This window comes from Mandrillus leucophaeus, unplaced genomic scaffold (assembly GCF_000951045.1).
Source record: "Mandrillus leucophaeus isolate KB7577 unplaced genomic scaffold, Mleu.le_1.0 Scaffold667, whole genome shotgun sequence".
Taxonomy (NCBI): domain Eukaryota; kingdom Metazoa; phylum Chordata; class Mammalia; order Primates; family Cercopithecidae; genus Mandrillus; species Mandrillus leucophaeus.
Genome location: NW_012107219.1, coordinates 1,607,630 through 1,630,999, shown reverse-complemented (window position 1 = coordinate 1,630,999; position 23,370 = coordinate 1,607,630). Strand labels below are relative to the sequence as shown.

At 48.6% G+C, this 23,370-nt stretch overlaps 1 protein-coding gene across 1 annotated transcript in view; it reads left to right on the top strand.

The window, feature by feature from the left end:
- COL22A1 (collagen, type XXII, alpha 1) overlaps positions 1 to 23,370 on the top strand; it is a 263,426-nt gene that overhangs the window by 118,700 nt on the left and 121,356 nt on the right. The window contains exons 22-28 of the mRNA XM_012001612.1: positions 6,474 to 6,527; positions 7,245 to 7,298; positions 9,766 to 9,819; positions 11,057 to 11,110; positions 14,942 to 14,986; positions 15,532 to 15,594; positions 16,087 to 16,140. Coding sequence (XP_011857002.1) covers positions 6,474 to 6,527; positions 7,245 to 7,298; positions 9,766 to 9,819; positions 11,057 to 11,110; positions 14,942 to 14,986; positions 15,532 to 15,594; positions 16,087 to 16,140 — 378 coding nt within the window. The remainder of the gene's footprint in view (positions 1 to 6,473; positions 6,528 to 7,244; positions 7,299 to 9,765; positions 9,820 to 11,056; positions 11,111 to 14,941; positions 14,987 to 15,531; positions 15,595 to 16,086; positions 16,141 to 23,370) is intronic.

Genomic DNA, 23,370 nt, shown 5'->3' with positions numbered 1-23,370 from the left:
CTCCTATTCCACTCCTCTCTGTTCAGGCCCTACTTAGCCCTTCCACACCAAGCTCACCCCACTTTTCGAGATGCTCCTGATTTCTCCACCATGCCTTCCTCTGAGCTCCGTGGCCTTCAAGCACCTCTTTTGTCTCTCTGTTTTCATTCTGTTCAATAGGTATCTCATGAATTCTGCTATATGCCGGAAGCCATGGTTTTTATACCAAACAATTCTGCAAAGAAAGTATTTTTGTACCTACTATATATTTTTAGAAACCAAATCCCTTGCCGTAAGTCACACAGCTGCTCAAAATATAACCGTGTCTTCGATCCCGAGCCCTCTGATGCTTTTCCTGGGACACCGGAGGCCTGTGTTTTATGTGTCTTACTAGGTTGTAATTTTCTGGAGTGGAGGACTGAGTTGTCTTAAGACCCCAGAGAGAACACAGTGGTACATAGTAGGCGCTGGCTGGGGGAAGGAGCCCTGCGCACCGCCATACTGGGTCTCCAGGGATGACTTCTTCCAGGAGCTCCAGGATAATGCAGGTCCTTGGCTTTCAGGATCCAAGCTGTGCCTGCCCACTGCCCCTCTCCCTTTAAAGGCATCACCCACACCCTGTCACCTGTTGATACCCTCTTCCATCCAAGGTGTGGATCTTCCCAGATCCTGAGTGCAGGGACCTGCTCATGGGCAGGGAGACAAATACTGTCCAGGGGCCTTGTGGTAATATGGACAAAGTCCTTGTTGGATGCGAGGCATATAGTCAGTGCTTTAGGAAATTAAGTTTTCTCCCTTCGTTTTGGGGGAGTGCCAAAGTAGAAATAGCTATCCCAGCCGTGGGCTGAAAGGCCCTCATGTCCAGGTCCTCCCAGGATGCTCTTGCCCACCCGCCCCTCCCTTGCCAGCCCTCCCCATGGCTGGCTTGAGGCTGTGTCAGAAACAAAGTGAGTTATGCTGGAGCTGAAGTCCCAGCAGCAGGACCTGTGGTAATCAGGACAAGGCTGAATGTAACCCTCAAGGCGAGGCGGCTGCTCTGTTTAGAGTTTCTGCCCCCACTGGGTGCCTTTCTGTGGCCATCTGAAGGCAGAGCACGAGCAAGAGACCAGGGTCCAGGGCAGGCTGGCTGCAGCTGCAGCCTGAGGGCTGTTCCCTCCTGCCACCGCACCCAGCGTTTCCCACTTGGACTTGTGAGCAGGTCCCCTGTAAATTGGAAAAGAGGCTGGAAGCAAATCACCTCACCCTTTTTGTGATCCCCCCGGAAGAGGTTTCCAGACTTTCAGACAGTTGCTTCCAGCTGCTTCCAGCTTCTCTCTCTCTGTAAATGGCTACTGCAGTTGCTAGGTTAAATGACTGGGTAGGCTTTCGCTCTCATTCCTAAGGGTACAGCATCAAACAAGCAGGCAGTGACTCAACCTCTACTGTGTGCATAGCACGGAACCAGGTGCTGTGGTCTTGCCGGGAACATAGACTTTGAGATCTTCAAACCCATATTTAAAGCCCTAAGTTCTAGTCTCCCTTAACATGCAGAGAGTCTTTTAGGAGATCACATTGTGTTAAAGGGTGGAAAGGGGCTATAACAGCAGGGTGAGACCCGTGTCCTTGAGTGGGGACTGTGTAGACAGTTTGCGAGTCTGGGGTACTGGGTTCGGGAGGAGCGCAGGGATCAGGGTGCTGTATCCACATAGGAGCTTTATCTAATATCAGTTCATTTTCCTCTTCTGTAAATTTAATGAAAAAGCCCAGCCTCCCATGGCCAGTGGAGGGCTGGAATGAGCTGGTGTATGAAGCACAGGTGGAGCCCACGCTGAATGGAGGTGGCCGAGCCCCTTGCCCTGCCTTTCTGGTTTTTCCTGTCTCCTGGGTTGTGTTTCTTCCTGGGATGTTATGCTCACAGGTTCATTAGCAGTGCTAGTGGTGGTGATGGTGGAATACGGAGCCGGCCTAGACGAGTTATGCCCAAGCCTGGCAGCTCACCAGAATTACCTGGTGTTTCAAAAGTCACTGACCCTTGGGGCCTGTCCCTGACCTGCTGCCTCTGAACCTAAACAAGAGTTGTGTGCCTGCATTTGGGACAGGCCCTCAGGTGTGTCTTCAGTAGCCAGAGATGATAGCTGTGTGACCTAAAGTGGGCCTCAGTGGGCCTCTCTGGGCCTCAGTTTTCCTCATTGTCAGACAAGGTTTAATTTCCACTAGGAGACCACTAAAGAGCCATCACCTGTAACATGCTGTGAGACTCCAAAACTAGCAAGCAGCAGTAGGCCAAGGGTGTTTGCAAGGGGCAAAGGAGGAAGGCAAGCAGGGCCAGAGCGAGGGGCCGGCTTCCTGGGCTCACCATTTTGAAAAAGCATAGAACACTCCAGAGGCCATCCGCATCCTTAGACATGTAAGGAGGGAAGAGAACTGAATTGCTCATTCAAACTGCTAACAAAGAGACTCCTGTATGGTTGGGAAGGGCCCTCGGATATGCTCTGTGGGCTTGGGGTGCTGTGAGGCCTTCAAAGACCATGTTGAGGTAAAATTAGATCACCTGTCACCCTCATAAGCCTAGCACTTTGGGAGGCTGAGGCAGAGGATTGCTTGAGCCCAGGAGCTCAAGATCAGCCTGTGCAATATAGCAAGACCCTGTTTCTACAAAAAAATCGTAAAATTAAACAGGCATGGTAGCACATGCCTTTAGACTCAGCTACTCAGGAGGCTGAGGCAAGAGGATCACTTGAGCCCAGGAATTGGAGGCTGTAGTGAGCTATGATTGCACCACTGCACTCCAGCCTGGGCAACAGAGCAAGACCCTATCTCAAAAAAAAAAAAAAAAAAAAAAGATTGCCTGGAATGTGCCTCTGGAGTGTGTGGGAGCTGTGTCACTGCAGGGCTCTTGCTTCGCTGAGAGAGGTGAGGGGGGCCAAACTGGAGCAGCCTGTGGAGGTAGTAAGGCCTTCCAGCAGCCCTTGTCCATTAGGGAGGACCCAGGTTGGAACCTGCCCAGGGCACGCTGCAGCCCTGCTTGGCCCTTCTGTCGCTCCAGTTGTGAACAGCTGTCTCCCATGAGGGAAGATGCTACCCCTAAGACTTGCCAGGACGGAGCGAGCTGTCGAGAAAACTAGGTCCAGGTGTCCCCAAATCCTGTTCAGTAAATGGTCCCGGTCTATGACTTTTTTTTTTGACTCACGGGTGCCCCCAGAGGAAGAAAGGGGAACAGTTCACCGTTGCGGCCACCTCTGCCATTTTTTGGTATTTCTCGCCCTCTAGTGGCCATACAGTGTTGTTCTTTCTGAATGCAAAGCTAGTCTCTGCGTCTGGCTCAATTCAGACTTCCTCAAGCATTTACTGAGCGCCTGCTGGATGCTACACCCTGGGATAATCCCTGTGTGAGGTGCAGAGGGAACAAGAATGTCCTGCCCTCGAGGGTCTGTGGGTCAGATCAGCACAGTTAAGTTGGTCTTGAGCATGGAGCAGGGAGAGTTTAATTCCACTGGGGAATTGGAGACCATCTCAGAAAGGTGGAGATGGCTCAGAAGGGAGGTGTGGGAGGAGGGGAGGGGGTATCCAGAGAGAAACCTAAGCTAGAAGAGTCATCTGCACCTTCTGGAAGCTGCGTGGAGCAGTAGTCTGTGGTGCTGGAGCTGAGGGAGGAGGGCGTGGTGAACTCGCTCGGAAGAGCACTCCCCTTTAGAAAAGCAGAGCCACTGAAGGTGGGTCAGCTGTGGGGTCACTGGCTGTTCTAAAATGAGCAGTCCCTGCATGAGGACTATCAGGAACCTGGCTATATGCAGCGCGCCACATCCACTCTCCCTCCCAGCCCTGGTGTTGTGTGATTCCAGCTGGCCCCTGCTTATAACCCCACATCCACTCTTCCTCCCTCTGCTCTCCCCAGACTGCAGGCTGCTTTCCTGGGCACACATGTGACCATTCATGTCTTCTTGTGCTTCTTCAGTTATTCCAAGACCTTCGCGGCAAAGTCGCTCCTCCTCACTCTGACAGCCCGTGGCCTCTGAGGTCTTGGCTCAGCCTCCATCTGCCCTGTGCAGGCCCACACTGTCTTCATATGGAACTGTTGGCTGTCATTCAAAACGCAATACCTTCAACAGCAGCCGGCTTTTATGAATGCAGCCCACCTGCCTTGTCTGCCTGACCTGTTGTTTATTTCTCGGGCTTTCTTCAGTACTCAGATGCCTTCTCTGCCCGCTTGCCTTCATCCCTCCGGGTGCATAGCGTCGCTCCCAGGTGCAAGAACCATCTGGTGTCCCAGGCCCCCCTGGACCTGGATCTGTGCTCATAGGTTTAGTTGAACAATTCATCTTTTATTTTTTTATTTTTTTATTTTTTTATACAGGGTATTGCTCTGCACCCAGGCCAGAGTGCAACGGCACAATCACAGCTCACTGCAGCCTCAAACTCCCAGCCTCAAACAGTCCTCTTGCCACAGCCTCCTGAGTAGCTGAGACTATAGGCGAGAGCCCCTACGACCAGTTAATTTTTAATTTCTAGAGAGATTGGGTCTTGCTGTTTTACCCAGTGTAGTCTCAAAATCCTGGCCTCCAGTGATCCTCCCGCCTCAGCCTTCCAAAGTGCTGGGATTACATTTGTGAGCCACCATGTGGGCATGGTGGGCCCTTTTCTACCATAATTATTTGTCTACATGTTTCTCCCCTCCCTAGCCCTCCCCCTCATTCAAGAGAGGCTGTCTCTTATACACATCTAGATGCAGAGAGAAACCTAAGCTAGAAGAGTCATCTGCACCTTCTGGAAGCTGCGTGGAGCAGTAGTCTGTGGTGCTGGAGCTGAGGGAGGAGGGCGTGGTGAACTCGCTCGGAAGAGCACTCCCCTTTAGAAAAGCAGAGCCACTGAAGGTGGGTCAGCTGTGGGGTCACTGGCTGTTCTAAAATGAGCAGTCCCTGCATGAGGACTATCAGGAACCTGGCTATATGCAGCGCGCCACATCCACTCTCCCTCCCAGCCCTGGTGTTGTGTGATTCCAGCTGGCCCCTGCTTATAACCCCACATCCACTCTTCCTCCCTCTGCTCTCCCCAGACTGCAGGCTGCTTTCCTGGGCACACATGTGACCATTCATGTCTTCTTGTGCTTCTTCAGTTATTCCAAGACCTTCGCGGCAAAGTCGCTCCTCCTCACTCTGACAGCCCGTGGCCTCTGAGGTCTTGGCTCAGCCTCCATCTGCCCTGTGCAGGCCCACACTGTCTTCATATGGAACTGTTGGCTGTCATTCAAAACGCAATACCTTCAACAGCAGCCGGCTTTTATGAATGCAGCCCACCTGCCTTGTCTGCCTGACCTGTTGTTTATTTCTCGGGCTTTCTTCAGTACTCAGATGCCTTCTCTGCCCGCTTGCCTTCATCCCTCCGGGTGCATAGCGTCGCTCCCAGGTGCAAGAACCATCTGGTGTCCCAGGCCCCCCTGGACCTGGATCTGTGCTCATAGGTTTAGTTGAACAATTCATCTTTTATTTTTTTATTTTTTTATTTTTTTATACAGGGTATTGCTCTGCACCCAGGCCAGAGTGCAACGGCACAATCACAGCTCACTGCAGCCTCAAACTCCCAGCCTCAAACAGTCCTCTTGCCACAGCCTCCTGAGTAGCTGAGACTATAGGCGAGAGCCCCTACGACCAGTTAATTTTTAATTTCTAGAGAGATTGGGTCTTGCTGTTTTACCCAGTGTAGTCTCAAAATCCTGGCCTCCAGTGATCCTCCCGCCTCAGTCTTCCAAAGTGCTGGGATTACATTTGTGAGCCACCATGCCCAGCCCTTTTCTACCATAATTATTTGTCTACATGTTTCTCCCCTCCCTAGCCCTCCCCCTCATTCAAGAGAGGAGCTTGGAAACAGGTCTTACATTTTTGTTTGCTAACAGTACCTGCTTCTGTTCCTGACCCTTGAAGATGCCCCAAAGTTTAAGTGTAGGCCATGAATGACTTAAATAGCACATGAATCTACATACGTCAAGTGGCTGTGAGGACTGATCTCTAGAAGCACGGAGGAACCTTTAGAAGTACAGATGCGAGACACACTCACCCCAGACCTACAGAACTAGAAGGCCTGGGCGTGAAATCCCTTTACACACCCCTGGCAATCCTGACCCTGACGCCAGCTCTGCTCTATGACTCATGATTGAGAAGCACTCTTCTGGAAGACCTTTACGCATGGGTCAGACTGTGTGTGTGTGTCTGCACATATGCACACACATATGTATTTACATTAAATGTCCAAACATTTTAAATATATAGCAGAATAGATAATATTACAGGCGATGGTATACCGATCACCCAAATATGAAATGTTAGTGTTTTGCAAATTTTGGTTCAAATCTTTTCCTTTTGCTTTTGTTTATTTTTGTTTGAAAAGTCAGGCATTATAAATAAAGTTAAAATCTCACCTCATCCTCCTGTCCCCTTCCCTTTGCCTCGTTCAAATGCCCACTGTCCCTAGGAGGCTCGCCTGGGCTCATCTGTAACCCACCCAATGCTCTCTCTCTACAGGGCCCTCCAGGACCACCTGGTGTCCCAGGCCCCCCTGGACCGGGAGGTTCTCCGGTAAGACTGGCTTTGATTTTCTACAAGGGCACTTAGATGGTGGTTTCCTGGCCTGTGGGACCTGGGGACATCTTTGTGAATGGCCTCTTGTCTTTTATCCACCCAAGTCCAGTGCAAAAACACACACAGAAGGACCCCGATACGTAGAACCCCCAGCCTCTGGACTCTCAGACCTCCGGAACCCTTGGGTTAGAGTATCACTGGAGCTAATGTGGCACTTTGGCGGCTGCCTCCAGAGTCCGGCGTGCAGAAGGCACGTTAGACCGGGGTTGCCCATTCGGGTGTCTTTTCGTAGTTTGCGATTTGGCTTTGAGGCAAAACAGAGGACCCAGGCAAGCATTTGCTAACATTTCCCCTCCCATCTTTTGAGGCTGCTGAAAAAGTGTCCTGAAAGTGGGCGTGGGGGAGTGGGGAGAATCCACACCCACCCACTGAGTGGGGCAGGGCCTGCCATCAGCAGAGGGAGGCAGCTCCATCTGTCCCGGCAGGGGGCAGTGGATAGGAAGCCTGCCCCGACTGCAGGCCACACACGCTGTGGATGTGTCAGCTTCAGAGGTACAACAACTCCGCATTTCACAGCGGACGACCGAGGACAGTAGAGGCCCCGGGGTGCCCTCTTCAGACCCAGAGGCCTGGTCCCATGCCAGGAAAGAGGTTGAGTCAATGATCTGATCTCTGAACAGGCCAGGCTAACATGTCCATGTGGTCCCCTTTCAGGGTTTGCCTGGAGAGATCGGCTTCCCGGGAAAGCCTGGGCCTCCTGGGCCCGCGGTGAGTGTCCAGAAGCATCTTCCTGCTCCCCTCCTCCCTCTCCCCATTGCTCTGAGGGGAGCGCTGAGCCCTTGCAGCTGGCCCAGGGCCACTTTCCTAGAGCTGAGGACTCCTTGGCCAGCAAGGCCTGCAGCCCTGAAGCTCAGCCTGGGTCTTCCTTCTGTGGTGGCTCACTCTTGCTAGTGTCCTGTCTGCTGGGAAGGTTTCCTGTGTGCCCTGGCCAGCGTGCGGATTAGGACCACCGTCCCCAGGCCACTGCCCTTTCTCTTTTCACCAAAAGACACATTCAAGGGTCCTTTGCTGCTGAAGGCGTGACCACTTGTCCTTGAGGAATTCCCAGAGGGCCAGAAGCAGTGGGTGGGGAGCCGTGTGGCAGCCTTTCCCATTACAATCCTGATCATGTTTTCTCCCTTGCAAACTGAGAGACCCTGGTGCTCTCAGGGGGCAGGTGGAGCTTAGAAAACATTAATGTCTCCCCAGATAGGAGAGGCACAGTTAAAGTTGGCCTGTAGCTTTTCAGGGCAGGATGATGGATGACGTGGGCTGAGACCTGGGTAGATGCATGATCTACCCTCAGGGAGGCCCCTGGGCCCCCTTAAAGGGATTTCCTTACAGCTAGTTCTCCCCCATGGAACCCGGATGGGGAAGGGCCCCGCCGGGAGGATCCCGATGCTGGAGGAGGGGCGAGGCGGAGGTGAAGTGGATCGGGCGGCACACGGGGCAGTTCCCACTTCTCCATGGAGCACAGATCCACGGGTGAATGTGGATCAAGGCGCCCAGGCGCCCTGTGATTGCGGTAACACCAGCATCCTCCCCAGCTCTGTTGAGCCCCAGTGCAGCATGCCAAAGGGTACTGGACATGAATTCAGTGCCGTGCTGGGCACTCAGGTGATCTGGTCACGTGTGGGAGGAACACTGGGTGAATGCCACCATCAATGGCAAACGTTTCTAAACACACAGTCAACTGCAATGTCACCAATAAGCGTTTTCCATGAGTGACAGGATCATCTGAAAGCTCACATACATGAGCAGTCTCATGCAATCCAAAGGGCTCATCAGAAAGTATGCAGATCAGTGTGAACGTTCAGAGGAGGGGAGCATGTTAGAGGAAGGAAGGCACTGTGAGCATTTCTCATCTGTCAGGATGTGGCTGTAGCTACAGAAGGCTTGAAGCATAGCTTCCGGCCTTAGCGTTTGCTCCTGGTCAAGATCCTGCTTTCATTGACTCAGGCAGCCTTAATCCCCCCAAAAGCCCTTTCTTCTGCCTTCCTAAAGCCTTGGCTTCCAGGACACCTGCTCTGTGCAGGTAGGGCTTCATTAGTCACCAGTCCAAGCTGGAGGCACAGGGAGAGATGAGTCAAATTGGGTGGCAGCAGGTTCTATGGGTGGAAGAATCACCAGAGTTATGAAAAACATTCACTTTTGAATAGCACTAATAGCTGTGAAAGCAATAGCACAGGAGAGATCCCTAACGTCAGTCACGGGGAAGGGTGTGTGTGCCTGACACATTTTTTTTTTCCTTCAACTTTTAAGTTCCAGGGTACATGTGCAGGATATGCAAGCTTGCTACATAGGTAAACATGTGCCACAGTGGTTTGCTGCATAGATCAACCCATTACCTGGGTATTAAGCCCAGCATGTGTTAGCTATTCTTCCTGATGCTCTCCCTCCCCCCGCACAACCCCCCTACACCCCGACAGGCCCCGCCCCCGTGTGACCTGACATCATTTAAGGCACAGAGGGAAAGGAGAAGATGAAGTGTCTCTGGTGTAGTGGAAGTAGCCCAGAGGTGGAGTCAGTTAAACCTTGTGGGTCCCTATCACCAGCCCTGTGGCCTTGAGCAAGTCACTTAGCCTGCAGAGCCTTCGTCTCTTCACCTGCAAACAGCTGTGGTAACACCTGGCCTGCCACATCCTGATGGTAGTAGGAAACTCCTGGTGTTGGAAAATATAACATGGAGCTCTGCAGTGCTGGCATTAGAAATAACAGGCAGTAATGCCAACCTATGCCAACAGATTGAAGTCTTGCTTTTTTGAAGGATAAGAGGAATGGAGGATAGCCGTGGGAAGGAAGATACAAGATGGCAAAGAGATTCTGGAGAGGAGAGAGGAGGAGCAGTGTGGACATTGTTGTCCCCAGGGCCTCTTGGAAGCTGAGGGTAGAAATGGAGCCATCAGAGCAAGATTTGGCAGGTGTCCTCCCACGCCCCCACCCTCCATGCATGGCCAGTGTACTGAAAATCAGACATTGCCCAGAGGGTGATATTTGCTTCAGTAATAACAAAGGGAAACATGGTCAGACAGAGACAATAGTGACTCTGGAGACAGGGCCCTGCTGATCAAAGAGCAGAGGCCCAAGCCTCCTGAATTCTGGCTGCACAAACAGCTCCTGGTTTGAAACGACTTAATGTAAGCCTTTCCTAAATATGCCTTTCCTTTTTATTTTATGTTTCCCCCTCTTGGCCCAGGGACACCCTGGAAAGGATGGGCCGAATGGACCTCCAGGCCCACCAGGAACCAAGGTTGGTCACTGATGCGATTGGCACCGGTTTGGGAACCCAAAACACAGAAACTAAAGAGATTCTTGTTTGTTGGTGAATTCTAAAACAAGTCGGTTGCCTGGGTCTTCGATCGGAACTCAGTTGAAATGTTTAGATTTATGGGGTCAGATGGGGGAAAGCTCCTTATTTCTTCTCAGATAACTGCGGAAGGATTTGGAAGCCCTAGGCTTTAACACTTAGCCAGGCACAGTGGCTCACAGCTGTAATCTCAGCATTTTGGTGGGAATTAGCTGGGCGTGGGGTGGGCACCTGTATTCCCATTCACTTGGGAGGCCAAGGTGGGAGGATTGCTTGAGTCCAGGAATGCGAGGCTGCAGTGAGCTGTGATTGTGCCATTGCACTATAGCCTGGGCAACAGAGTGAGACGCTGTCTCAAAAAATATTTGATCTGTTAGAAATATGTTCATTTATTTATTTAATTTTATTTTCAAGGAGGAAAACTTCAAAATACTCTTACTAATATAATAAGAGATTTAGATTTTCACAATGTTCTGGCGGGGCTTTTTATGGTAGAATTATTAAGATAAGAGCCAAAGGTTAAATAGCATAAAACTGGGGAGCAAATACAGGCTTAATACTTTAAATGAATTATCATACAACCATACCAGTATTTTAACAAATGAACAAATGAACTCTTCTTTCCTGGTGAGCACACCCAGACTCAAGTAAGCACCTCAACAGTCCTTGAAAGGCAACTTGGAAAGGCAGCTGTTGAATATTATGGGAAAATATGTTGTCATTTTCAATAAGCAAACTTAGAAGGTCATCTTCTTCATGGCAAAATACAGAATAAGTATGGATTTAATTTAGTTTTCTAGGCATTGAATGTAAATATTGTGCATTTTTTTCTTTCCCATCTTTTGGGACAAAGGATCATGGCTGACCAAGTCTTTTTTTTTATTCTTAGAAACACTTATGCAACATCTTCCTTCTTCTAAATCTCTCAGTAAGAGGGAGTGCCAATTCTCCTCAATTATATTTTTCTAAATCAAAATTACAGCTATTGAGTATGGAACCTAGGAGGCCGAATGAGCTACTATGTTTGATGACTGTGGTTAGGTAATCGCAGAGTTGAAGGAGTTCAAAACCACCCTAGTGCCGGTAGTTCTCTTCCTTACGAACCTGTGCCTAGTACTTTGTCTGTTTAACCCAAGCATGGCCCCCGTCTCCTGTTAACTTTGCTGTGTATTCCTTACAGGGAGAACCAGGAGAAAGAGGGGAAGATGGTCTGCCTGGAAAACCAGGCTTTCGGGTATGGACTTTGCCTCTTTTTCCCATTACGCTTGTTATTCTAAGTGGTCTATTTGGGGTGCTGTGTGAATCTCGATTTATCATAGGCATAGCATCTGTACATCAGCTGGTACGTGGCAGGAGACCAATCAGTGAATTGAAAAGGGGCAGGGTTAAAGGCTCCAACCAGGATGGCAACCTGAGGCTGGCAACAACAGAACCAAGACCACCTCTAGGACAGAAGGCGCCAGAGGAGGGAGTGGTTCCTCAGAACCAAGATATGCAGCTGGAGGAGAGAGCCCCGACCCCCATGAGAGCCGTGGCCTTGGGAAGAAGAACATCATCAGTGTCAGGCTTATCCTGGCAGGGAGGGAGTGGGAGGAACAGATATAAGTGCTTGCTGTCTCTCTCTCAACTGCGTTCTACCTCCACTGCGGTGCTTCCTAATGCCTTGACCCTACAGAAAGCCAGAAGGCAAGGAAAGCTAGCAGATGCTTTCCTTGCAATCTGTAGAGTTCAGCCTTCTCGGGTCGGCTTCCAGTGGGTGGTAAAGTGTGAAAAATGGACCTGAGCGGGAAATGGAGGCTCCCCAGCATGTGACCTGGACAGGGCAGCCCCTGTGAGTAGAGAGCCCCCAAGTGCCCTGTGTTGATGGTCACGCTTTGCCCAGGCTCCTTCCAGGTGTGACTGCTGCCCTGCGAGGCTTTTCTGCTGGACCATGTGTGTGTGGTGTGAGTGTGCATGTGTGCATTTGTGTGTGTGCATGCATGAAAACCTGTGGTGCTGAGGAGACAGTGGCCAGACAGGAGATTGTGGGGAGTTCTGCTCCTATCACCCTCCACTCACAGGGCTCCCGCTCTACTGGGATATGAACTACTGAAGGCCAGTGACCGGGTCTTAGTCAACTCTGCACCTCCCATTCCCCACCCACAGGCAAGCATTGCTTAGATATGCAGTACGGGCTTGTCAGGTAGAAAATGCATGATCAAATTCAGCCCAGCCAGAGCACAGGAGTGGCCTGGACCCCACACAGTGGGGGACGCTGGCCCCGTGGGAGGGCACACCTTAGGGCATCCGTTTGCTGGCCAGGGAAGGTGCTGGTGGGCACATCCTGGGCCCTTATGTTCCCTATTGTTTCACTGTTTCATAAAGTGATCGTTTTTAAAAGACCCAATTAAAACCAAGCAGAAAAACACACAGATTAAATTGCATCCAAGCTGTCTCAAGCACACCCAGGTTGACTCAAACTATGGAAAGAGTATTGCCAAGAGCCACTATGAGCCTCCCACTTCCTGGATTCCACATCCTAAGAACTCAGCCCTCACGTCCCCCATGAATGTACCAGTGTGTTCCAATAAGTCTCCCCGTGACCACTGACAGGCACCATATCCTTTGTATTTTAAGATTCAATATTGACATTTAAGTATACATCTGTACTGATCCCCATGTCATTGAAATGTGATGACATGTAATTTGCTGTTTTTTTTTTTTTTTTTTTTAATGCATGTCCTGAGGCGGTTGTGTGTGTAGTGGAGTGAATCATGTGATCTTAAAAGTACTCAGGCCACCTTTCAGTGTTGGATTGATTGGATTGAAATTCTATCATCTTCCAGAACGGATTGAAAGCATTCATCTAGGTTTGCTGTTCTTGACTTCACGAATTTCATGGAGTCAACCATACCTTATGGTTGTGTTTTCTCAAATTTGTGAATTGGCAAATGCTTCTGGGTCTACACTGTATAAACCCCACCTTTCTATTCAGTAATGAAGCAATCCATTCCCATCGAGTTTCTCATGCAGGGTTCTGTAGATGAAGGGGATTGATTATGACAATTATTGGGCTAAAATTACAGGAACCCTCTGGGATGACTCCAGCTTTTCAATCTATGTGTTTTCTATTTCTGATCATCACTAATGGCTGAAAGATTCAGAGAAGCCTACTGCTTTATCTCATGTGTCATTTTTATTCAATCTCTAAGGCTCTGTGTTCAAAACATTTCTCCGAAAAGTTTAAAACTGAATTTCTGCAGTCATGATGCTTTTCCAGCATACTCTCGTAGTCCTAGAGGGGCCCTGGCAGAGGGTCTTGTTACTTTATTTTGACAAAGCATCAACTGAAGATAAAAATTCTTTTCCGAGATGCTGATGACTAAGTCATGGATGGCAAATTTGTAAGAGTCCACTTAGGGGGTAAAGCTGTCTGCAGGATGAGTAGAGGCATCAATGTTTTGAGGCTCATTTCGAGAATTCAAGAAGATACCGTTTCACCTCCATTGTGCCTTTGGATTGGTGTTCATGACCCAAATTCAGGGGGCACTTCAGATGGTCTTCAATTTTTTTTTTTAACCAAACTCAGCCCCTTATCCTTTCTCAGCATGTAAGAAGCAACGCCCACTGCAAATGTGCTACTACTCTAGCAGATTGAAAGCGACAATTTGAGTGACGAGTATTTGCACAATTCTGGTTAGAGCAATTCTTACTAATTGTGCTTGTAAACATTGGGAATTGATGGGAGCATCGGAGTGTGTCTAGAATTTTAATAAGTGCTGACTCCAGATGTGTGACACCAGCGCTACAGGATAAAATGTGTACTTACACTAAGCAACGCTTTTAATTACTTCTTTTTTGTCTTTCTCCTTGATAAGTTGGTAGTTCTGGCCTTCAGTACCAACTGAGTCTGGCATAGCTGCACACAAAATATAGCCTGCATACCACCTGTTCATTCATTCTTTCTTGCATCCATGCATTCATGAGAAAACCACATTTCCTTATTAAAATCCACACTGAAGGTTTCAGTAAATAGCATAATTAATATTAGAAATACACTGTCATTCAAGAAGCTAGTTATTTTAAAGACACGTGGTTGGATAAAGATGATAGTCCACACTCACCACCACCACCATGGCAAAGCTCTTTGCATCAGTGATTTGTGAGAACCTGGTAAGTGCAGCAGCCTGATTGATGCTCTTGGATCGGAGATAAAGCCCCTCTGGTCCTGTGTTCCCCACTTCACCCTGACAACACAGTGCTAATTAGGAACTGTTTTAGTCCCCCCAAGGGACTAAACCTGGGCAACATAGTGAGACCCTTCCTCTACAGAATTTTTTAAAAAATCATTTGTGCATGGTGGTATGTGCCTATAGTCCCATCTACTCAGGAGGTTGAGGTGGGATAATTTTTTGAGCCCAAGAGCTCAAGGCTGTAATGAGCTATGACTGCACCACTGCACTCTAGCCTGGGTGGCAGAGTGAGACCCTTTCTTTAAAAAACTAAAACTAAAACTAAAAATGGGACAGTTCTAATAGTTGTTTCTTTTGGGGAAATCAAAAGACAATATGAGAAAGTGGATTCTGCTCTGCAAAAAATGCTAAACACTTTGGTCTTCAGAGTCCATGACTCTTGGGCCTCTAACCATGCTGTATATTTGAAAATTAAGGGTTGTGGCTGGCAGGTGCTGTGAATGTGTGAAGACAACTGGGGAATGGCAGTCATCTCTTTAAAGTGAATGGAGGCCGGGCGCGGTGGCTCAAGCCTGTAATCCCAGCACTTTGGGAGGCCGAGACGGGCGGATCACGAGGTCAGGAGATCGAGACCATCTTGGCTAACACAGTGAAACCCCGTCTCTACTAAAAAATACAAAAAAATAGCCGGGCGAGGTGGCGAGTGCCTGTAGTCCCAGCGACTTGGGAGGCTGAGGCAGGAGAATGGCACAAACCCGGGAGGCGGAGCTTGCAGTGAGCTGAGATCCGGCCACTGCACTCCAGCCCGGGCGACAGCGCGAGACTCCCTCTCAAAAAAAAAAAAAAAAAAAAGTGAATGGAGAATAATGGGGTATCTTTTATTGCGTTTTCAGGGAGAAACTGGGGAGCAGGGCCTGGCAGGCCGACCTGGAGAGAAGGTCTGTTTGTTCGTGCTTTTATTTATTCATTTTATTCATCCATTCATTGTTATATGCTAGGTCTCGTATACATTATTTAGATGCCAAGAGGAATTAATCCTGGTTTTTGGGAGCTCACTATATGTCCAGGATAAAGTGGACATTGAAGAACAATTGAACAGATGTCAAGAGTGGTGGCCTGCAGGTGTTGGGGGCAGAGGAGAGGGCTTTCCAGACTTGGGGACTGTCAGAAAGGATGGTGAAAAGGGTGACATTGTTGCTGAGTCCCAAAGAAACAGGAAGGATTAGACACCAGGAGAGGCAAAATAAGGGTTCCTGGGAAAGGAAACAGCTGAAGTAGACAAGAGCTTGGGGATGCTCCAGTGAAGAAAATTCTCTAGAATTCCCCTTTCTCCACTGCACTGCTTTCCATGTGATGTCCACTACGCCAGAACCACCGGGACATCTGCAGTTCCTGGAGAGCAGGAACTGAGAGCACATGGCCTGCAGCTTGGCCCCTGGGAGAGCCTTCCTGTTGACGCCTCGTGAATATTTTGTTCTCACAGGGAGAAGCAGGCCTCCCAGGGGCTCCAGGCTTCCCAGGTGTGAGAGGAGAGAAAGGAGACCAGGTAAGTGTGGCAGCTTCCTTCCTCCCACGCAGACACCTGGCCCATCTCCACAGAAAGCAGCCCCCTGTGGAGTCTCAGTACCTCGGGAGAGTGGTCATTTTGACTGGGTGAAGAGTGTATTTCTCAGTGTTGCTGGAAGGGACGGGGAAGGGGAGAAGACTACTTGGGTCCTTGAGCTGGGACAAAGGACCATTGCTGGGAGATGTCTCTGGAAAGGGCAGAGCATTTTCAGAGGAGACGGATGAGGTCGAGAGGTGGAAGGCACCATCTGTCAGGGACAAGTGGAGAATGAGGTGCTTCACGCCTAACTGACAGGTTCCCCTCTGAGTTACACTTCACTGTGGTCACTGTGCTGATGAGGCAAGGACAAGTGAGAGAGAGAGAAATATATACATGTATGTTTTTCCAGAGTCATGTTGCTGTTACCTGGAAGAGGCAGGAATTCAGCTCGGTTTGGGTTCTAATGTTTTCTAATTTTATCTTTTATTATAGGGAGAAAAAGGTGAACTGGGACTTCCAGGACTGAAAGGTGACCGAGGTGAAAAGGTAGGAGAAACTCGCTCTCATTCTGATCATCAATTATTATTAGTTGATTTTTTTCTAAAGAAAGAGATTTTCTGCAGAATATAGTGTGTGTGTGTGTGTGTGTATATATATATATGTATGTATATATATATATTTTTTTTTTTTTTTTTTTTTTTAAATTCAGAGTCTCGCTCTGTCACCCAAGCTGGAGTGCAGTGGCATGATCTCAGCTCACTGCAACCTCTGCCTCCTGGGTTCAAGCCATTCTAGTGCCTCAGCTTCTACAGTAGCTGGGATTACAGGCATGCCCCACCACACCTGGCTAATTTTTGTGTTTTTAGTAGAGATGGGATTTCTCCATGTTAGCCAGGCTGGTCTTGAACTCCTGCTGAATTCCTGACCTCAAGTGATCTGTCTGCCTTGGGTTTCCAAAGTGCTGGGATTGCAGGCGGGAGCCACCATGCCCGGCCTATACTGAACCTTTACATTTCCGCAGAATTTAGTTGTGTGCATGACTCCAAAGCTGCTTTTTGAGAAAATAATACGTTAGACATAAACCTCAAACTTTATTGTTTGCAATTGTAAACTTACAAAGAAGATAATAGTATTGGAGTTGACACCTTCATCTCACTGTCCATTCGTCCATCCACCCTTTTGTGCCTGTGACACTCAAGCTCTGCCTGAGCTTCTGTCCTGTGCTGAGTGCTCGGTGTGGCCTGTTTATGTTCAGCCTCTGAACACCACTGCCCCTTTCACAGATATAACAGATATGGTTAGCCCAGGTGCGAGGGCAATGGAAGCACCAGTGGAGTGTGAAGAACGTACTGAGCAAAAACCCCCGTGTGCCCTGACTCCTGTATCCTTTCCCCTGCATCGTTCATGAGCCCAGCGTGTCACTGCTTGTGTGGTTGGCCCAGGGGCCAGCCTGAGTCAAGGCAGACTCTGTCTAAATCAAGGGGGCATCATTGCATTTGCGGAGCCCTACTGTGTGCCCTGAAGTGCACAGAGAGTCTTCGTCGGCATTGTCTTCCAGGCATATACCATGTCCGTTAGGAGCAGCACAATCAAAATGGACAATGGAAGAGAATTCAATGACAGAGTAATTGCAGGTTGTGGACAGTGCTTAGGGAAGCCGATGGGATGTGGCCATACCCTCCACGGCTAGGAACAGCAAGAGTGGGAAAGGACAAGAGGAGGGGTCTGTCCCAGAATCCAGAGAAGCTGGCAGCCATAGAAGGAGCCTGGCAGTCATTCTGGGCAGAAAAGCAGACAAAACCAGCTCCCCTGGCCTGACATCCTCAGCATCTCGTCCTGTCCTTCTCTGTCCTCTCCATCTCCTACCAGACCACTGGGAATCGGGGGATGAGGTCGATGAGACCATTGAGGTTGCCTCCTGGGTTGGAGAAAGGAACAGGGGTGGATATAAAGGGACAAACAGCCACGGGTATCCATAAGCATGTTTTGCACATGAAAAGAGCTGAGACTCAGAGAGATTTTGATGCATGCCTAATCTGCAGAACCACAGGTGGAGCTGCATGGCCAGCCCGGCCCACAGGGTCTGACTCTGATTGCTTTGGAGGGAGACTTCAGACCACCACTTGCCTTTAACAACATGCAGGCAGGTTCGAGGAGGAAAAATGCACTTTTAAAATCACAGTGTAACAGAGGATGCATACCTACTCTCTCCAGCCTTCTTTTACAAAAACAGGATGGGGAATATGATGAACCCTAGTTTGGCACAGGTGGTCTGGGAAAGAACATCCCTTACTATTTTCACCTCCTAAGGAATCGGATCCCTGGTCCCAGCCCCTTCTTAGAAGAGCAGCCCCCACTCTGAAGCCAAGCAAGCACCCAGGATAGTGCCTGGTCTAGAGAACCACGTAGGTGCTTCACCTATAATATTTCAACTCATGTCAAAGCTCCAGAGAAACCTGTGCTGATCAGGAAGCAGAACAGAATTTTTACAGACCTGCTTGGTGAGACAACTGCAGTTGCGTGAACCCCCTGTGACAGGTGGACTCATAGGGTGTGATGAGATTTTGTTGTGGATGGAGTCGGGTTGGGTGGGGGTTTAGACTGGAGTCAGCATGTGGCCCTCAGCCAGGATTTGGTCCGAATTTGTCCACTGGAAAATCGCTGATTAGTCTGACACACGCGTGAGCTGTTGCCGAAACCGCACATGCATGAGATGTTTGTCCATGGTCTTATTTGTCTGGAACACAAGATCCTTTGCTAAAGCAGTGTGAGCTTGAACGGTGTGCAGGGAAGTCCTTGGTTCCATATACTGGGTATGTTTTGCAAGTTGCAATTTCTTGAATTTTCCATTTCTCACTCTGGTAATCTTCATAATGATGAACTATGAAGTCATTTCCGTCTTAACCCCCAGTTTATAGATGAAAGAACTAAGGCATAGAGAGATGTACTGTCTTACCCACACTCACAGAACCAAATCCTGGCTGGGACCACATGCTGACTGCAGTCTAAAGCACGCCCCCCGACCCCATCCGCGACAAAACCTCATCACACCCCAAGACTCCACCAGACAAAGGGGCTTCACACAACTGCAGTTTGTCAGTCAAAGGGCTCTCTTGCCAAGCAGGTCTCTAAAAATTCCACTGTGTTTTCTGCTCAGGCCTACAGAGTGAGGGTGGGTGTGAGTTCAGACAGTTGGATTCTAAAATACATGCTTTTGACCACAATGACTGACATCCTTTCTACTAGATTCTAACTTTTGCTTCTAGTTCTTACCCTTTCACCAAAGATATATCCATTTGCTCTGACAGTCATTGTCTAAGAGGACTGATAGGACTTGCCTTCTGCTAATAGAACATGTACCCTCTGCTGATAGAACACATACCCTCTGCTGGTAGAACACGTACCCTCTGCTGGTAGAACATGTACCCTCTGCAGGTAGAACATGTACCTTCTGCTGATATAACCCTTACCCTCTGCTGGTAGAACCCTCAGTCTCTGTTGGTATAACACTTACCCGCTGCTGATAGAACCCTTACTCTGTGCTGATAGAACCCTCACCCCCTCACCCTCTGCTGGTAGAACCCTCACCCTCTGCTGATAGAACCCTCACCCTCTGCTGGTAGAACCCTCACCCTCTGCTGATAGAACCCTCACCCTCTCTGCTGGTAGAACCCTCACCCTCTGCTGGTAGAACCCTCACCCTCTGCTGATAGAACCCTCACCCTCTGCTGGTAGAACCCTCACCCTCTGCTGGTAGAACCCTCACTCTCTGCTGGTAGAACCCTCACTCTCTGCTGGTAGAACATTTACCCACTGCTGATAGAACCCTACCCTGTGCTGGTAGAACCCTTACCCTCTGCTGATAGAACACGTACCCTTTGCTGATAGAATATGTACCCTCTGCTGATAGAACACATACCCCCTGCTAATAGATGCTGATAGAACCCTTACCCTCTACCGGGCCATCACGAAGAAAATGACAATGAACAAGACATGGCCTAGCATTTAGGGATCTCAGGCTCTACAGGGGGTACAGGCATGGACAGGGTTGGGAGTCCCACCCTGAGTAAGACACTGTACCAGGTGTTTGCTTTTCTTGCTGTTTCACGCTCAGCCTCTGACCAAATGCAGCTCTAGTTTCACGGCAACTTTATAAACACCCGCCCCAAACCCCTCTTAGGAGTTTATGTGTGCATGCCTGCAGCTTAGTGGAAAGAGCACCATTCTTGGAGCCATAATGCTGGCCTGGAGTATGGTCCTGGTTCTACCTGCTGTGTGGCATCTTCTCTGACCTTCCTGTGCCTTGGTTTGCCAGCCCAACAATGAGCCTCTGAGTTTTAAAGAGCATAAGGATTTCCTGTTGGTGGATGACTTGTGGCAGGCTCACCGAGTGTAGGACTGTCCTGAGCACCGTCTGTGTAGGGACTTAGGCAATCTCAGGCCAACCCTGTGAGGGGTTGCTGCTGTCAACAACATCCCCACTTGATAGATGAGGAAACCAAGGCACAGAAAAGCTAAATCGCTTGCCCAGAGCTGCATGAACAGAGGTTTAGAGTCGAGACGTAAACCCTGGCAGTGCACATGGAAAGTCCTGGCTCTTAGCACACCACGCCACACCCTAGGCCTGCCCTGGGGCTGCCTCAGGAGGAATGGCGCCCACACACCCAGAGGGGTCTTGCATCCTTCCTCCTCCTGCATGATGCTTTTCAGGGTGCCCCATTCTCCCAAGTTTACTTTCTCCCCTCCAATTTCCAGCTCTCTTTCTGCGCTGGTGCTTTCTGGGCTCCAGGCAGTGTCTCCCATCCCCCTTCTCTGGGGCTGCAGGCTGAGGACTTTACTCAAGGCGGACTTGTGGTCTATAAATAGAGAGCCCAGAGTGGAAAAGGCTCTGCCTCAGTAAGCCCTTCAAGCCTGCTGCTGCCGTGGACTTTTCAGAAATGCAATTTCTATTTGAGAAACTCATTTCCAGAATGCAAAGGCTCAGCGAGACCATAAAGCCCCTTTGATTACTTGGACAGAATTGCCAAGGCCATGGCAGTCACATTCAAGCTTCCAAAGAATCTGGTTTGCCTTTCTTTTCCTCCGGAGAAATATGTGATAATTGACAATTTTGGTCAGAAAATCCAAAAGAAGACATTAAAGCAACATTGCCCTCTTCTGACCATGCCTTGCCTGTCTCTGCCTCTGCTTTTCCCTTCACGTCCCCTGCTCTTCCCCATTACTGGCACTTAGGCCTACAGCATCAGGGAAGGGTGTGTCTGATGCCCCTGTCCCGGCAAGGGGTGCTGACAGTCAAACACCTCATGGAGGAGCTGGGATTAGAACCCAGGCCTGTTGCATTAACCCTAACACCCATTGATCCTTCTTAGTCAAGCCTCTTTTCCAAAGGCAGAGAGCCCCCATGGGTCTACCTGCTCCAGCTCGCTGCTCTTCCCTTGCCCACAGCCCTCAGGATGAGGAGGCTGTTTCCAAAGGGCAGTCTTCACGCCCTCAGGGTGAGAGACACATCTCTCCTCCAGCCCTCTTCTCACTGATACCCGTTCATGCATTCGACTGGGAAAACACTTAACTTTGATCATTTGGACATTTTAATTGAGAGTAAATTGGTTTAGATGAGATTGGTTCTGGAGCTTGAGTTCAACAATGTCAGGAAGAAAATTGGGTAAAATCAAATAATACACAGTAACACCAAGAAAGTGCTTTTCTTTCGGAAGCTACTGGAACTTTAATCAGAGCAACGCCACACAATTGTAAAGGGCATGCATTCTGAGCTTAAAACCAGGCTCGGTCATTTGCAGAATGTGACTTAGGGCGGGTTCATTGACGTTTTTATGCCTCTTCATCTGTGAAATGGAGATATATACATACATTATGGGCATTGCTACAAAGATGAAATGCATTCACACATGTAAACTACTTAAACCAGGAGCTGGAATCAAATGCTAAATAACAATAGAAATAATGGTAGAAAAGGATACAACATTTTATAATTACATTATTGTTGTTGACTAAGGGCGAACTTGTCCCTCTCTAAGCCAACTTTATTCATGCATTTATCTATTTCGTAACCATATTTAGAAGGCTTGCAATAGAGCCAGTCCTGGACTGGTTTGAGAAATGGATCTAGACATAGACACCTGTCCCCTGGGACCATGTGGCACACATGAAATGACAGGCTTTGGAAACTGTATTCACTCACCGTGGGCAGTTTTGTGTGGAACATCTCAGTGACGTCTTTTCCTCAGGCCAGATGCAATAACACCATACTACTTATGGTCTCACTCAATCTCTGTGCCATGCTGTGAGCTGTATGTATTATCACCATCATTGTTCTGCAAAGAGAAAACTTGCCAAATTAGGTAAAATAATTTATGAAATGGTATAGTGAGGTTTCCAGCTCAGGTGATTCAACTCCCTAGCCTGTGTTGCTTATAGGAATGTAACACTGTTCCCCCCAGGTTCCTGAGTAGAGTCCACTCCTTCAGGGGGGTGAGGCAGGGTCCACTGGCATCCCTAAGATAGCTGGCCTTCAAGTATGTCATTGTGCTCAGGGCACATGTGTGGGAATGTTTGCTGTAACAAATCAACATTAGTTATGATTGCAATCAGAGGAAAACCACATAAATGTCATCAACGGGAAGATGGATAAGAAATAACTTTATTACCATTTTTTAATTATACTTTAAGTTCTAGGGTACATGTGCACAACATGCAGGTTTGTTACATATGTGTACACGTGCCATGTTGGTGTACTGCACCCATTAAGTCATCGTTTACATCAGGTATGTCTCTTAATGCTATCCCTACCCCTTCCCCCTACCCCACGACAGGCCCCAGTGTCTGATGTTCCTTACCCTGTGTCCAGGTGTTCTCATTGTTCAATTCCTACCTGTGAGTGAGAACATGTGGTGTTTGGTTTTCTGTCCTTGTGATAGTTGCTCAGAATGATAGTTTCCAGCTTCATCCATGTCCCTGCAAAGGACATGAACTCATCCTTTTTTATGGCTGCATAGTATTCCTTGGTGTATATGTGCCACATTTTCTTAATCCAGTCTGTCATTGATTGACATCTGGGTTGGTTCCAAGTCTTTGCTATTGTGAATAGTGCCACAATGAACATATGTGTGCATGTGTCTTTATAGCAGCATGATTTATAATCCTTTGGATATGTACTCACTAATGGGATGGCTGGGTCAAATGGTATTTCTAGTTCTAGATCCTTGAGGAATCGCCGCACTGTCTTCCACAATGGTTGAACTAGTTTACAGTCCCACCAACAGTGTAAAAGCGTTCCTATTTCTTCACATCCTCTCCAGCTCCTGTTGTTTCCTGACTTTTTAATGATCGTCATTCTAACTGGTGTGAGATGGTATCTCATTGTGGTTTTGATTTGCATTCCTTTGATGACCAGTGATGATGAGCATTTTTTCATATGTCTGTTGGCTGCATAAATGTCTTCTTTTGAGAAGTGTCTATTCATATCCTTTTCCCATTTTTTGATGGGGTTGTTTGATTTTTTTCTTGTAAATTTAAGTTCTTTGTAGATTCTGGATATTAGCCCTTTGTCAGATGGGTAGATTGTGAAAATTTTCTCCCATTCTGTAGGTTGCCTATTCACTCTGATGGTAGTTTCTTTTGCTGTGCAGAAGCTCTTTAGTTTAATTAGATCCCATTTGTCTATTTTGGCTTTTGTTGCCATTGCTTTTGGTGTTTTAGTCATGAAGTCCTTGCCCATGCCTATGTCCTGAATGGTATTGCCTAGGTTTTCTTCTAGGG